This window comes from Rhinatrema bivittatum, chromosome 4, assembly GCF_901001135.1.
Source record: "Rhinatrema bivittatum chromosome 4, aRhiBiv1.1, whole genome shotgun sequence".
Lineage (NCBI taxonomy): Eukaryota > Metazoa > Chordata > Amphibia > Gymnophiona > Rhinatrematidae > Rhinatrema > Rhinatrema bivittatum.
In genome coordinates, this window is record NC_042618.1 from 357,590,363 (window position 1) to 357,606,572 (window position 16,210).

Here is a 16,210-nt window from a genome sequence, read left to right on the forward strand (position 1 = left end):
ACCTCCCAGTGACCGCTGGCCATCAACCGTGTGCCATCCCCTTTTTTCAATGGTGACCGGTTTTAGGAAGTGCTCAGATTGTCCGAGGACTATGTCTATCACGGATCCACACAACTTCTGCCCCTTCCCACAATGTCCATCGGGGTCCCAGATGTGCTCGGATGACCCCCTAAGGCCGGCATGCCCGCCCGGAAAAGATGGAGCACTTGTTTGGTACCGGGTATATCGAGTCGCGGGATCAATCTGACTCGGGACCTTCACCTTCGGTACCCTGCTGCGATGAGCAAGGGGGGGGGGAGATCGCCCTTCACCGGCATCAGGACATTCAAAGGCTTCTGGATCGTTTTCCTCTGCGCCAGAGAAGGATCGGACCGAGCACCGTGGGAAGCATAGACACCGGCACAGACAGTCATCACCTTCCGGCGCTGACACCAGAGCAGCATTAGCCTTGACCAAGGCCCCGAGGGGAGGAGGCCCCGTCCTCCTCCGAGCTCAGGGCATTCCCCACCGATACTGTGCAGGGCACCCAGCCTCCGCAGATGCCTGTGGATGCTCCAGTGACGCCCAGCCTGCCTGCCTCCTATTCCAGTGTCTGTTTTGTCCACACCCGCGTTCAGAGAGGAGTTGGACCACGTGGTTCAAGTGGCAGTGCTAAATGCCCTTCGGGGTCTCCAGCAGCCACTGGTGCCGGCCCCCATACCGGCATCAGAACCGGCACCCTCCATGTTGGCACCTCTGCTGGAAAGGCTGGACATGCTGCTCAGTGCCTTACCGACGCAGCCCGTACTGGCGGGCTCCCCGGTGCTCTGTCTACCACTAGTGCCTCCCCCCGTCTCGATTCTGGGCTCTTCGGAGGAGGAGGATGCTGCTCCACGCCCATCTCCATGGGCGATGCCGCCGGTACCGGATCCCGTCCCTCAGCCTTCTCCGCCAGATGAGAGGTGGTGCTCGCCTCCGGAGTACTTATCCTTTGTGAGTTTTGTGCAGGCGATGGCGGAGACCATTCCCTTCCAACTTTTAACCGAAGAGGATGCCCGCCACAAGATGTTGGAGGTCCTCCAATTCGTGGACGTCCCTAAGGAGGTGATGGCAGTCCCAGTACATGAGGTTCTCCTGGACCTCCTTTTACCGGTTTTGGGAACATCCGGGTTCCGTGTCTCTGGTCAACAAAAAGACGGATGCCACCTATCTAGTGCAACAAGCCTTGGGCTTCCAGAAGAGCCAGTTGCCTCACTAATCAGTGGTAGTGGAATCAAGCCCAAAAAAAGGCCAAGAGAACCTGCCGTCACTCCTCCGCATCTCCAGGAAAAGACCGTAGAGCCTTAGATGCTCTAGGCTGGAAAGTTTTCCAAGGAGCAATAATAGCGGCATACCAGTTGTACATGAACCAGTGCAACCGGAACCTCTGGAAACAAGTCCAAGAGTTTGCCGAGGCCCTACCACAACAGTTTGAGGAGGGCCTGGAATCCATTCTCCATAAAGGATTTGAAGCCAGGAAGCATGAAGTGAGGGCAGCCTATGACGTCTTTGAGATGGTGGCAAGGGTCTCAACGATGTGCAGACGTGCCTGACGCTGGGCCTGGCTGAAGGCATCCAACCTTTGTCTGGAGGTCCAAGATAAACTAGCTGACCTCCCCTGTGCAGGGGAGAACCTGTTTGGGGACAAAATCCTGGATGCAGTGGCCCAGCTCAAGGATCACCATGAGACCCTGTGTCAGCTGTCTACCACCTCCGACCCCTCCTTGGCGACCTGCAGGGCGCCATGTAGAGATTCCAGAAGGCAATTTTACAGGCAACAGAGATATTATTCTCCGCCCTCACGTTCTCCTCCGGCCCAGACTACCCAAAAGGGCCACCCTTGGGCTCAGCCAGGCCCTCAGCCCAGCCCTGCAGCTGGCTTTTGACTGGCACAGAGAGAGCAGCAGTCTATCCCCAGTGCCCGTGCCTTCCAACCTACTGATGGGGGGCAGCTCTGCCTATTAGCAAAAAGCTGGGAGTTAGCCATTGTAGCATGGAGTTACTGCATGAACCTGCTCAATGTTCCCCCATACTCCCCGCCCTCTCTGGCGTGGAGACTCGTGCAACGTGCAACAACCCTTGAGTTAGAACTCTCGGCCCTGCTACAGTCCAAAGCCGTGGAATTGGTCCCCTGGGCCCAGCTCGGCCGGGGCTTCTACTTCAGATATTTTCTCATACCAAAGAGAACAGGTGGCCTCCATCCCATCCTTGACCTCTGAGCCTTAAACAAGTTCCTCTGGAGTGAATGGTTCAAAATGGTATCCCTGGATACCTTACTCCTGCTTCTGCATCAAGGGGACTGGCTCTGTTCTCTCGATCTACAGGACGCCTATGCGCACATCACCATCTTTCCACCTCATCGGAAATATCTGCACTTCGTCATAGGCTGGCGGCACTTCCAGTATAGGGTTTTTCCCCTTCGGGCTTGCCTCCGCACCCCGGGTCTTCACAAAGTGCCTGGCAGTGGTGGGAGCACATTTACGCCGAAAAGGGGTGCATGTGTTCCCATATCTGGATGATTGGCTCATCAGGAGTTCTTCAAGGAAGGAGCCCTGCAGTCCCTAAATGTGACAGTGGGGCTCCTCCAATCGCTGCGGTTCCTCATCAAGTTCCTGAAATCCCAGCTGATGCCATCCCAGTGGCCCAGTTTTATTGGGGCGGATCTGGACACCACAATGGCCAAGGCGTTTCTTCCCAGCAAATGCATAGCCACCCTGGCGGGCTTAGCCAGGTCCATCCGACACCAGCAGACGGCCTCGGCCCACCTGCTCTTGAAGTTGCTGGATCACATGGTGGCGTCTGTACACGTTACCCCAATGGCCCGCCTGGCCATGAGGGTTACGCAGTGGCCCCTGTGGTCTCAGTGGCCCAAGCCTCTCAAGAATTCTCTGTACTGGTCCGAATAACCAAACCACTTCAGCTCTCCCTCGCCTGGTGGGCCTACGAATCCAACCTGAGCAAGGGACTTCCCTTTCAGGTGATCCTGACCACGAATGTCTCCAACCTAGGCTGGGGGGCCCGTTTCAGTGGCCTCCACACACAAGGAGTGTGGACAAAGCCCAAGGCGAGATGCCAGATAAACTTCCTGGAACTCCGAGTGATGTGGAATGCGGTCTACACATTCCAGGACTGCCTGTCCAACAGGGTCATCTTGATTCAGACGGACAACCAAGTGGCCATATGGTACATGAACAATTAGGGGGGCACAGGTTCTTATCTCCTCTGCCAAGAGGCAGCACCAATCTGGGCCTGGACCCTGTCACGTTCCATAATCCTGTGTGCAATCTACTTGGCAGGGGCGGAGAATGTGGTGGTGGATTGCCTCGGTCAGACATTCCACCCCCACAAGTGGTCCTTCAACCCCTCGGTGGCGAACGAGATCTTCTGCCCGTGGGGTCAGCTGGACATGGATCTCTTTTGTGATCTCGCAGAACCACAAGGCGGACTGCTTGAGAGGGAAAGGGCCCAGCTTGTGGATGCCTTTGCCCACCCCTGGAGTGTGGGTCTCCTGTATGCATACCCTCAGATTCTGCTCATAGGCAAGACTTTCATGAAGCTACAATAGGACCGAGGCTCCATGATCCTCATAGCCCCGCATTGACCGCGACAGGTCTCGTCTCCAATCCTCTGCAACCTGTCAGTCCAGGAGCCCATCCACCTGGGCACCTCGCCCAACCTCCTCACACAGGATCAGGGCAGGCTACGCCACCCGAACTTTTCTGTTGTTGGCCCTCACGGCCTGGATGTTGAGAGGCTAGTGCAGTCCCTCGACCTTTCGGATGATGTCTTGCAAGTCCTGGTAGCTTCGCGTAAGCCTTCCACACAGAAGTCCTACCAAGCGAAGTGGAAGAGGTTTTCGTCCTGGTGTGCAGATCAGGGTCTTGAACCTTTCACTTGCCCAACACCTAGGCTTTTGGACTACCTCTGGCGCCTCTCGGAATCTGGGCTACAGACTACCTCAGTCCTGGTACATCTGAGTGCCATCAGTACCTATCACCGAGGAGTGGGCGACACTCCGATCTTGATGCAGCCCTTAGCGGGCTGCTTTATGAGAGGCTTACTTCAATTGAAGCCTCCACTACGTCGTCCTGTTGTGGCCTGGGACCTCAACATAGTGCTGGCGTGGCTCATGTGGCCTCCGTTTGAGCCCCTGCGCTCCTGCGAGTTGAAACACCTCACTTGGAAGGTTATCTTCCTAGTAGCAGTTACTTCTGCTCACAGAGTCATTGAGCTGCAGGCCCTAGTGACCTATCTGCCTTACATGAGGTTCTTTCACGACAGGGTGGTGCTGCACACTCATCCTAAGTTCCTGCCTAAGGTAGTGACTGACTTTCACCTAAATCAGTCCATCATGTTGCCCACCTTTTTTCCCCGAGGCCACACTCTCTCATCCAGTTGAGCGGACTCTGCACACCTTGAACTGCAAGCGTGCTCTCACTTTTTATTTAGAGCTCACTGCAGCCCACCCAACTTTTTGTCGCCTTTTACAAAAATAGACTTAGCGTTGAGGTGGGCAAGCAGACCCTGTCCGATTGATTGGCGGACTGCATCGCTTTCTATTATCAGCAAGCGGGCCTTCTGCTCGGGGCGCCGAGTGAAAGCGCACTCAATAAAGGGCAATGGCAGTGTCTGCACACTTCCGGGCAGTCCATATTGCCGAAATCTGTAAGGCTGTGACGTGGAGTTCCCTCCACACCTTCACAGCCCATTACTGTCTGGACAAGGATGGTCGACAGGACAGCGTCTTTGGCCAGTTTGTCCTCTGCAACCTATTCCCAGTGTGAGAACCCAACTCTCTCCCTACCTAGGGCCCAGTATGAGGTTCATTCTGCTCCGTTGTTGCCAAGAGCACTCCTGTTGTGCCTGTTGCACGTTATTAGGTGTCTGTTGGCCCAGTGTGTTCCAGGGGCAGCCTGTAGCTTGGTATTCACCCATCTGTGAGGACTACCATCCTGCTTGTCCTGGAAGAAAGCATAGTTACTTACCTGTAACAGGTGCTCTCCCAGGACAATAGGATGTTAGTCCTCAAGAAACCCGCCTGCCACCCTGCGGAGGTGGGTTCGTCTGCATTTTTTTTTTTTCACTTGTATTTTTCTTTTTTTGTTTGTAAACACTTTTATTAAAGCAGAAGTATTATAACGGTACAACAATACAATCCAAGCAATATACAACAGTAATACCTGCACCAAAAATGAAGATGCATATTGAACATGTATTCCAATGCTTCAATAAAGAATTTTTAAAACTTTTCTTCCCCACCCTCCCCTCCCTCCTTCCCCTCACGACAACAAATAAAGGGGCGTAATAAAGTGATAAAGCGATAACATTGGTAAGGCATAAGGTCCTTGGCATTGATACTTCCTCTAATAGGTGGACTAACACTAGACTGGAATTTGTGATCTCTCCCTTTTACTTAATCTAAGTTGATGCCCTCTTCGGGCCTTTTTCTTCCAGCTGCCTAAGCTTCCAAGTTCATGGTCCACGTTAAATGTAACTTTTGTTTCCTTGGTTTTTCTTTGATTATGAAAAACAAAAGTTGTTCCTTCAGTTGTTTCAGTTATCTACCCCTGTTCGATGTAAACCGATCTGATATGGTATTTAACCTTGAAGGTCGGTATAGAAAAATGTTTAAATAAATAAATAAAATATTCCATATTCAGTGCAAAGATTGGCAAACATATAAAGGAGTGCATGTTTTTAGGCCCTAGTAAACCTGAGGAGTTAAGCAACATAACTATGTTCCAGACTAACAAGGTATATCAACACTGCACAAAGCTTTAGCCTTGAGTTGCCATCCAAACTTGATAGGGCCCCCAAATCTTGAGAAACGTTGGCAGCCAATCGTGATGAATCGCAGTAAGACGAGCAAGTTGATAAATGCCATGCAGTGTCTGCTGAACCTCAGGTAAGCTGGGCACTGAACTGTCTTTCCAGTGAAGAGCCAATGTCAGACGGGTTGCAATAAAAACTTGCTGTAAGAAGCGCTGAGAGTCCTTGCTTATAGTTTCCAGCGGTAGACTCAAAAGAGCATGCCAGGGCTTAACTGGTAAAGACGTGCAAAGGATATCAGAAGCCCATGCAGTAATTGTCCACCAAAACGTGGAGACTAGCGGGCATTGCCACCACACATGATAATAAGTGCCCACCACGCCACATTGACGCCAACAATACTGCGATACAGTAGGAGTCTCCCTGTGGAGTCTATCCGGTGAGAAGTGCCAGCGGTAGAGCATCTTGTAACAGTTCTCTTGTAGTCTGGCTGATATCGAACATAGCAGTCAGAAATATAAGATCCCAATCATTGGGTGTTAAATCTTGCTCAAGATCCTCAATCCATACTGCTTGTTATTGAAATGGCGTTAGCACATGTGCACCAAGTATCTGATAGATTTTTGATATAAGCCCTTTGATTTGGTTTGCGTGTGAGCAATAATTTTCAAAGAGGGTACTGGACAACCACATAGTACCATTCCTAAGTGCCCTTTTGGTAATATGATACAGTTTAGCGTAAAGTAAAAAATCAACAGAGTTCAATGAGTAACAGGAGCGCAGTTCCTCGGGAGACATAAGGGACCCCTATTTATGTATGTGCTCTAAACGAGAAATACCCACTTGCACCCATTGGTAGGCAGCTTCCGCACTTGTATTTTTCTGCTTTGACACGAGACTGAAGCATGCCACCAACCCCATGTGGCTGTGGGGTTGGTGGCATGCTCAGTGTGCCAGTCAGTTTCTAGAAACTTTGACAAAAGTATTCCATGATGGGCTCCATCTGATGATGTCACCCATCTGTGAGGACTAACATCCTGCTGTCCTGGGAGAATACCTGTTACAGGTAAGCAACTCTGCTTTCCATAACATTAAAATTCAACCCATGTAATATTAGCTGGTATCCTGCCTGCTAACAATTATTCTGCAGTGGTCTACTCAATAATGCAATTATCAGCCTGACATACTGTTACAATTTCATCTTTAAAGTAACAGAGCCATAATCTAACCAAAACTCCTTTCAATGGGCAGTAGTTACAGGATTCATTTACAGTGATATTCCTAACTAGAACATGTGCAAGAATCTAATCAACAGCTGCTTTCCCTTGACAGATGTTAAAAAGAGCTCTGGGTGCACCAACCCAAGTAGATGAGTCCAGAGATGAAGATAAACTGTCTCAGCACAGTGACAGTTTCATGGAATATCGAAGGAAGAGACACCAGCCAGGTGAGACACTGGAGACCATGGGAGCCCAAGTGGAACATAAGAGTGAGATGAGAGATATTGAACTGAAGTTCTAAATGATTTACAGGATCCTACCAATACCCTTGTCTGTGATCACGAAAAGGATGAACCTCTGGGTTAGGGCAAGAGGTGGTGTTACCCAAAAATATATAGGAGAACTTAAAAAAAAAAATGTAGCTCCCACTATAAATATAGTGGCACTTGCCCTGCAGTCCCATAGCTGAGAATTGTGCGTTAGAATATTGGTTTCTAAAGGTGGGGATGGTCTTCCTTAGATGATTACCCAAGGGAACTATTGAATTGTTAGAGTACTTAATATTCTTTTTCACTCAATGCACAATTAATCTCTGGAATTTGTTGCCAGAGAATGTGGTTAGTGCAGTTAGTGTAGCTGGGTTTAAAAAAGGTTTGGATAAGTTCTTGGAGGAGAAGTCCATTAACTGCTATTAATCAAGTTGACTTAGGGAATAGCCTCTGCCATTACTGACATCAGTAACATGGGATCTTCTTACTGTTTGGGTACTTGCCAAGTACTTGCAACCTGGTTTGGCCACTGTTGGAAAAAGGATGTTGGGCCTGACCCAATATGGCAATGTTGGGCCTGACCCAATATGGCAATTTCTTATGTTCATATCTTCCTTTGGAATAAAATGGAAAGGGGAGGGGGAGGAGGATCATGTGATGCCTTGCATGGCGTCAGATGTGCCTTTTCTTACTTCGTGCTTCCTTGACCTCCATCCTTCGCATTTGCCATCCCTCTTACTCAGTTTGAGACTTACCAACCAGATCCTCACTTGGGGCTTCCTTTAGACAGTATGTCGGCTCATTTCGCTAAGAGGGAAAAGTAAAAAGTGAAAGAGAAGCACCGACTGAGTGCCGGAAAGATGGCGGCCATTCCACCAGCCTCAGACTCCATTGCTGTGCCGAGTTGAAGCGATTGCGGAATTACAAACGGCAGTTGCAGCATTAGGTCCCGAATTTCAGAAGATCTCCACTAAGCTAGATGAGGTGACCCAATATATGGCTGCATATGAAACTCATATAGGAGATATGGAGCAGAGGATTTCTGCTGCTAATGATAGTCATGGCTTCTGAAGCGTAATTGAGAAGTGTGACCATGGCGATCCAGTGGCATGAGGATAGACTAGAAGAACTTGAAAATCGATCATGCCGCAGTAATCTTTGTTTTATTGGCTTACCTGAATCCCTCAAGGATGCAGATCTCCAGCCTTTCTGGGGCGGTGGTTAGTACATGAGTTTGGCCTTGATAGGTCCAGAGGCCATCTGTGTATTGAATGTGTGCACAGGCTGGGTGTGTGGTGAGACCAAGCAGAGCAGCCCTGCATGATCATAGCAAAGTTTTTGGATTTTACTCACGAGGTTGCGATCTTGCAGGTGATGCGATCAGGCAAAAACCCTACCTACGACAATAAGACCATACTGCTTTTTCAAGATTGCTCATCCAAGCTTTCTGCGATTCAGAAGGAATTTTCCCCAGCCTGCATGTGGCTGCATAAATTGGGCCTGCAATTTGCACTCTTAAACCCCGCCAATTCCATGTACATCTCCAGGAGGGCGTTTCGAGGCTTCAGTCAGCTGAGGAAGCGGTGAGATTGGCAGAGCACTTGGAGAAAACCCATGAGGTTATTCCGGCCCGTTAAAGCAGCATTTTCTACTTGACTGGCTTGCTTTCTGAGAGACTTGGAATCCTGGTCTTTCTCATTGGAGGTTTCACAGTTTTGCTGAGGAAGTGAACTAGCATTACTCTGTACCGGGAACGCAGCGTGATTGTGTGCAACAGAGACAGTGCTGGAGAGAGATTTTAATTTTCCTCTCCCACCTCAGGAGGCTCCTTTTCTTAGTTATCTATTTGTTGTAATCCATTTCAGAGGAGATTTTGGAGGTGGATGTGGCAGGAAGGGAGGTGTGTGGTGTTTCTGACCTAATACCTTATGGTTTTGGGTAAGAGGGGGTGGGGGTATTTCTTCATAGGTCACTAAGGCATTTTTTATTATGGACTATTTCAATTAGTATGCATTTTGGAAAGACTGAATGCTTTAGCTGGGGAGGTATTCATCTTAACGGCATGTCTTTGTGTTTATTTTCAATGTTTCTATCCCCTTGATTTAGTTCTGAATAAATCCTTTTTGATGTTGGTATCCTGGAATGTATGCGACATTCCCTGTACGTACCCGGATCAGCCCTCCCCCCCCCCCCCCCCCCCAATCTTTGTGTGTGGCATGTGGAGAATCGTCTGTGTGGCTTTCTAGGGCCGGTATTTGCTCCTGCTGCCTACCTGGAGGGGAAGGCAGCTCTTTTTCAGGGTCTGCAGCATTAACCAAGCCTCGAGGGGCTCAAAAACACTCTGCTCCGCAGGAGCTTCTGGCTGATCAATTTCCCCTCAGTGCAGGGATGGCAGCCATCTTAAACACCTTTGCTAAAGCTCAGGCAAGGGCTATGGGGGTGGGGGAGCTTCCCCCAGTGCTGTCGTCGGTCCCTGCCAGTCCTGAGGATACTTTAGATCAGTACCAGTATTCTTTACAGGAGAATCGTGTTTATCCAATACCGCTCATAACCAAAACTGGAGCCCTTTTTAAATATTGGGGTTACATTTGCTATCCTCCAGTCTTCAGGTACAATGGATGATTTTAATGATAGGTTACAAATTTTTACTAATAGTTAATTTTTAGTTCCTTCAGAACTCTGGGGTGTATACCATCCGGTCCAGGTGATTTACTACTCTTCAGTTTGTCAATTAGGTCTATCACATCTTCTAGGTTCACCGTGATTTGATTCAGTCCATTTGACTCATTACCCACGAAAACCTTCTCCAGTACAGGTACCTCCCCAACATCCTCTTCAGTGAACACCGAAGCAAAGAAATCATTTAATCTTTCCTCGATGGCCTTATCTTCTCTAAGTGCCCCTTTAACCCCTCGATCATCTAACGGTCCAACTGACTCCCTCACAGGCTTTCTGCTTCGGATATATTTTAAAAAGTTTTTACTGTGAGTTTTTGCCTCTACAGCCAACTTCTTTTCAAATTCTCTCTTAGCCTGTCTTATCAATGTCTTACATTTAACTTGCTAACATTTATGCTTTATCCTATTTTCTTCTGCTGGATCCTTCTTTCAATTTTTGAATGAAGAACTTTTGGCTAAACTAGCTTCTTTCACCCCCCCTTTTAACCATGCTGGTAATTGTTTTGCCTTCTTTCCACCTTTCTTAATTTGTGGAATACATCTGGACTGTGCTTCTAGGATGGTATTTTTAAACAATGACCACGCCTCTTGCACACTTTTTTTTACTTTTGTAGCTGCTCCTTTCAGTTTTTTTTCTAACAATTTTTCTCATGTTATCAAAGTTTCCCTTTTGAAAGTTTAGCACGAGAGCCGTGGATTTGCATACTGTTCCTCTTCCAGTCATTAATTCAAATTTGATCATATTATGATCACTATTGCCAAGCGGCCCCACCACTGTTACTCTCTCACCAAATCCTGTGCTCCACTGAGAATTTGATCTGAAATAGCTCCCTCTCTCGTCTGTTCCTGAACCAATCACTCCATAAAGCTATCATTTATTCCATCCAGGAATGTTATCTCTCTAGTGTGTCCCGATGATACATTTACCCAGTCAATATTGGGGTAATTGAAGTCTCCCATTATTACTGCACTACCAATTTGGTTAGCTTCCCTAATTTCTCTTACCATTTCACTGTCCGTCTCACCATCTTGACCAGGTGGCCGGTAGTATCCCCCTATCACTATAGTCTTCCCTGACACACAAGGGATTTCTACCCATTAAAGATTCAATTTTGTATTTAGTCTCATGCAGGATGTTTATCCTGTTGGACTCTATGCCATCCTGGACATAAAGCGCCACACCTCCTCCCGGGTGCTCCTCTCTGTCATTGCGATATAATTTGTACCACGGTATAGCACTGTCCCATTGGTTATCCTCTTTCCACCATGTCTCTGAGATGCCAATTAAGTCTGTCATCATTCACTGCTATACATTCTAATTCTCCCATCTTACTTCTTAGACTTCTGGCATTAGCATACAGACATTTCAAAGTTTGTTTTTTGTTTGTATTTTCATTCTGCTTTTTAATTGATAGGGATAAGTTAGAATTTTTTAGCTCAGGTGAGTTTTTTAGTTACAGGCACTTGGACTATTTTTCTAATTATTGGAACCTCACTGTCGGGATGCCCTAATTCTAATGCATCATTAGTATCCTTTGAAGATACCTCTCTCTGAACCATGCGCTGCTGAGCGACTGTCAGCTTTCCCCTTTGTTCTAGTTTAAAAGCTGCTCTATCTCCTTTTTAAAGGTTAGCGCCAGCAGTCTGGTTCCACCCTGGTTAAGGTGGAGCCCATCCCTTCGGAAGAGACTCCCCCTTCCCCAAAAGGAGAAAAAAAGGAGGAAGCACCAGCTAGGCTGGCAGTCGCCAAGACCTGTAGCTCCCATCTAGCTTTGCCGGTGCCTGCACCTCTGTATGAAGGCAGAGCGCCTAGGGCCTCATCCTTTGTGGCATACAGCGAGGATGAGGGTCCCTATGACTCCTGGGAAGGATGATACCTCCGAGTCCTCCACTGAGAGCTAGGACCTCCCCTCAGACCCTCTTCTCCGGAAGAGTGAAGGAAGACTCCGCCTGAGGACTTAACCATTGGAGAGTTTGTTAGGTTGATGGTGGAAGCCATCCCATTTCAGTTGCTGACAGAAGAAGATGCCAGGCACAAAATGCTTGAGATCCTGCAGTTCATGGAGCTTCCTAAGTAGAGCGTGGTGGTCCTGGTACACAAAATCCTTAATAAGCTGCTGCTGAGGATATGGGAACACCCCCTCACAATGCCTCCCATTAATAAGAAGGCTGACAGGGTTTACCTCGTCCAGAAGGCTGCTGGATTCGATAAGCATCAGTTTTCTCATCAATCTGTGGTGGTCGAATCTCTCAGGAGGGCCAAGCGTTGTCAGACCCATTCCTTGGCGAACCTGGGGAAGGACTGCAGAGTGATGGATACTCTTGGGAGGAAGGTTTTTCATGGGGCCATACTTATTGCCCACATTGCTTCCTACCAGATCTACATGAGCCAGTACTCATGAGACATCTTGGAAGCGGATGCAAGAAGTGGCCGAACAGCTGCCTCAACAGCAGCAGGACACTCTCATGTCGCTGGTGCTTCCCCACACTCCAGGCCCTTATGCACGAGATCAGAGCAACCTTTGATGTTTTCAAGACTGCATCAAGGGTCTCTGCAGCAGGAATCTGTGCCCGCAGAGTGGCATGGCTGCAGGCCTCAGATCTCCAACCGGAGGTACAGGAGCAACTCGCCTACATGCCGTGTACTGGGGAGAATCTCTTCAGAGATAGGGTGAGGGATGCAATGGCCCAGTTCCAGGACCACCATGAAACTCTCCACCAGTACTCCAGACCCATCCTCCTCTTCTAGCAGGCCAGCGAGAACAGAACAGAGGAAGACTTTCTTTCGGCAGAGGAAGTACTATCTTCTGCCCACTCGCTCCCGTCAACACTAGCAGGTCTTCTGTGGGCGTCACAGGCAGCAGAGAGTTCCCAAGCCCCAGCTAGCACCTTAGTCAACTCCAGGAACAAGGTTTTGACTGGGTCGTAGGGAGCGTAGTTCAGACCACCATACTCGGGACGTTGAACCTTCTGGTCAGGGGCAGGCTGTGGTTCTTCGCAGACCAGTGGTCCAGTATAACCTCAGAGCAGTGGGTTCTTTCCATCATCCATCAAGAGTACCAATTAAATCTATTTGGTGTTCTGCTAAATTGCCTTCCAAGCCCATTTTGTGGGCTGGTAGTGCATCAGGAGGTACCACTAGTTGAGCTCTCCTCCCTCTTAATGGCCAGAGTGGTTGAGCCAGTCCCACCAGGGCAGAGATGGCAAGGATTTTACTCCAGATACTTCCTGATTCCAAAGAGGGCTTTGTTCGATCCTAGACCTAAGGGCCTTGAACAAATTTCTAAAAAAAAAAAAAGTTCAAGATGTTTGTTTTCCCTGTGCACCTTGATCCCCTTTTGCAAAAAGGGGACTGACTATGCTTCCTTGATCTAAAGGATGCATATACTCACATCGAGATCTTCCCCAATCACAGGAAGCATCTCCGATTTGTGGTGGGAAAACAGCGCTTCCAGTACTGGGTGCGGCCATTCGGACTAGAGTTAGCCTCATGAGTCTTCACAAAATGCCTCATCATGGTGGTGACACACCTCCACAGACTTGGGGGTGTATGTTTTCCCCTATCTGGATGATTGACTGGTCAAGAGCATATCTCAGGCAGGGGCCGTCATTCTGACGACTATCGCAGCAGAGATTCAGCAGAGCCAGCAGGAGTCAGCTTGGCACATGTTGAGGCCATATGGCTGCAACCGTTCATGTCTCTCCTTTGGCCCTATTGCTCACAGCTTAGATGTTGAGGTTAATTCTGCAACCATTCTGTCTCTAAGGATGTGTCTCGGGTCCTGGTGGCTTCTAGAAAGCCTTCCACAAGAAAACCTTATGGACTGAAGTAGGGGAGGTTTTCCATGTGCTGTGAGCAGAAGGCCCTAGATCCGTTCTCCTGCTCCACACAAATCTGCTTGATTATCTTCTACACCTATTGGAAGCTGACTTAAAAACCCACTTAAGAGTTCTTCTCAGTGCAATTGGCATATACCTTCAAGCTGTAGATGGTATGCTTATCTCTGTACAGCCTATAATTGTACAATTCATGTGAGGCCTGCTTCAATTGAAGCCTTCCCTAAGGTCTCCTGTTGTATCTTGGGACCTCAATGTGGTGTTAGCTCAGCTGATGAAAGCTCCTTTTGAGCCGCCATGCACCTTTGACTTGAAGTATCTGACCTGGAAGTCATATTTTTGGTGGCCATTACTCTGTGTGCAGGGTCAGAGAGCTCCAGGTCTTAGTGATTTATCCACCTTACATTATTTTATCATGACAGAGTGGTCTTGCATATGCACTATAAGTTCCTGTCTAAGGTGGTGATGGATTTCCATCTTAACAAATCATCCTGCCAATATTCTTTCCCAGTCCCCATTCACAAAAAGGTGAATGAGCACTGCATAGTTTGGACTGCAAGTGAGCCTTAGCCTGGCTGGAGCGGACAGTCCACTCAACTTTATTTATTTTGATAGGAAGAAGTTGGGCATTGCCATTGTCAGACACTATCCAGTTGGTTAGCGGATTGCATCTCCTTCTAATATGCCCGGGCGGGACTGCACCTTAGGGGTCATGTCAAGGCTCATCCTGTCAAAGTCATGGTAGCAACTGTGGCCCACTTGTGAGCATTTCCCCTGGAGGAGCTCTGAAAGGCTGCAATGTGGAGTTCTCTCCACACATTCACATCTCTTTATTGTCTGGATAGGGATGGCTGACGCGACAGTAGATTCAGCCAGTCTGTCCTTTGGAATCTGTTTGAGGTGTAAAATCCAACTCTCTCGGCTTAGGGCTCATTGTTTGTTTGGGTTCAGGCTGTTTTCCCTCCCCCCCCCTGTGTTATCAACACCTAGTTGGGTGACTGCTGGTCCCCTTTTATGTTGGGGAACAGCCTGTAGCTAGGGATTCACCCATGGTGTTTGGACTACCATCCTGCTTGTCCTCTGAGAAAGAGTTGCTTACCTGTAACAGGTGTTCTCTGAGGACAGCTGGATGTTAGTCCTCACGAAACCTGCTCGCCACCCTGCGGGGTTGGGTTTCTCCTAATTTTTCTTTTATATATATAATTCTGTGTTATAAGACTGGAGAGGGACCCAGTGTGGACATGTACTTTAGGGCACGCTGGGCATACTCATTGTGCCCAGTCAAAGTTCTAGAAACCTTGACATAAGTTTTTTCTGTGTTGGGGCTCCATCTGATGATGTCACCCATGTGTGAGGACTAACATCTTGCTGTCCTGTTACAGGTAAGAAAATCTGTTGAACTTTGGGAGTGGGAAAAACACAGGGTTTAAAAATTTCAACTGAATGGGCTAATTGTGAAGTTGGACCATATGGAGATTCTAAATCAAAATAACAAGTTTCTTTGCGGAAAAAATATTTAATCACAAGGAAAGCTCTGCCCATAAAGCAGCAGGAAAAAAAACTATAGCAGAATCTTGAAAGGATAAACTTCCAGAGAGGCACAAGCTTGTAGTAGGGAAATAACAGCTAAAATATTCAGAACATCATATAAGATTGCTAAAATGAATCAGTCCTTTTTTTATTTTGAGAGTAAAATTGATCTTCAGGAATTAAACGGTGTGGATATGGTCGTATTCTTCATTCTAATGTCACATGTTCAAACATTGTTCTTCACATGTCAAAATGAAAGTTAATTTAATTTGACTCTAATACTTATTGACAAGAACATTGCACTCAGTGTTATTTCTTCACTGATTTTATATTTTAAGTATCTTTATCAAAGATATTCAAATGGAAAAACATGTTCCATAAGAACTTAAGAAGTTGCCATACTGGGTCAGTATCCTATTTCCAATAATAGCCAATCCAGGTCACAAGTAACTGGCAAGAACCCAATAGTAAATAGATCCCATGCTGCTAATGCTAGTTACTTTCTACAAGTCAACTTAGTTAATAGTTTATAGCAGGGGTCGGGAACCCATGGCTCGCGAGCCAGATATGGCTCTTTTGAGGGCTGCATCTGGCTCGCAGACAAGTTTCGCCACACTTTCCCGCTGACCCAGCTGCTGCCCAGTCCTCCTCCACCCGGGCTTAAAATGCTGTCAGCCCGGGTGGAACGCGGCAGGACAGCTGGAGTCAGCGGCACCGGCGTGCTCTCTTCTTCTCCCCCCCGCGGCCCGGAAGAGGAAGTGGAGAGTATCGGGTGCGTGCGCGGCAAGAAGAGGCCACGCTAGTGCGCTCGGCATCGGCCCGAAGAAAAGAAGACTGCAGCGCGGCTCGGAGGAAAATGAAGAGGTTCAACCGCGGCCGATGGGACTCC

The 16,210-nt window shown here is 48.2% G+C and overlaps 1 protein-coding gene across 7 annotated transcripts in view; it reads left to right on the forward strand.

Annotated features, from left to right (window-relative positions):
* CEP95 (centrosomal protein 95) overlaps window positions 1–16,210 on the forward strand; it is a 159,294-nt gene that overhangs the window by 115,848 nt on the left and 27,236 nt on the right. For all 7 annotated transcript variants that reach the window (XM_029600760.1, XM_029600759.1, XM_029600761.1 and 4 more), the window contains one exon: window positions 7,120–7,234. In XM_029600760.1, the coding sequence (XP_029456620.1) occupies window positions 7,120–7,234 (115 nt within the window). The remainder of the gene's footprint in view (window positions 1–7,119; window positions 7,235–16,210) is intronic.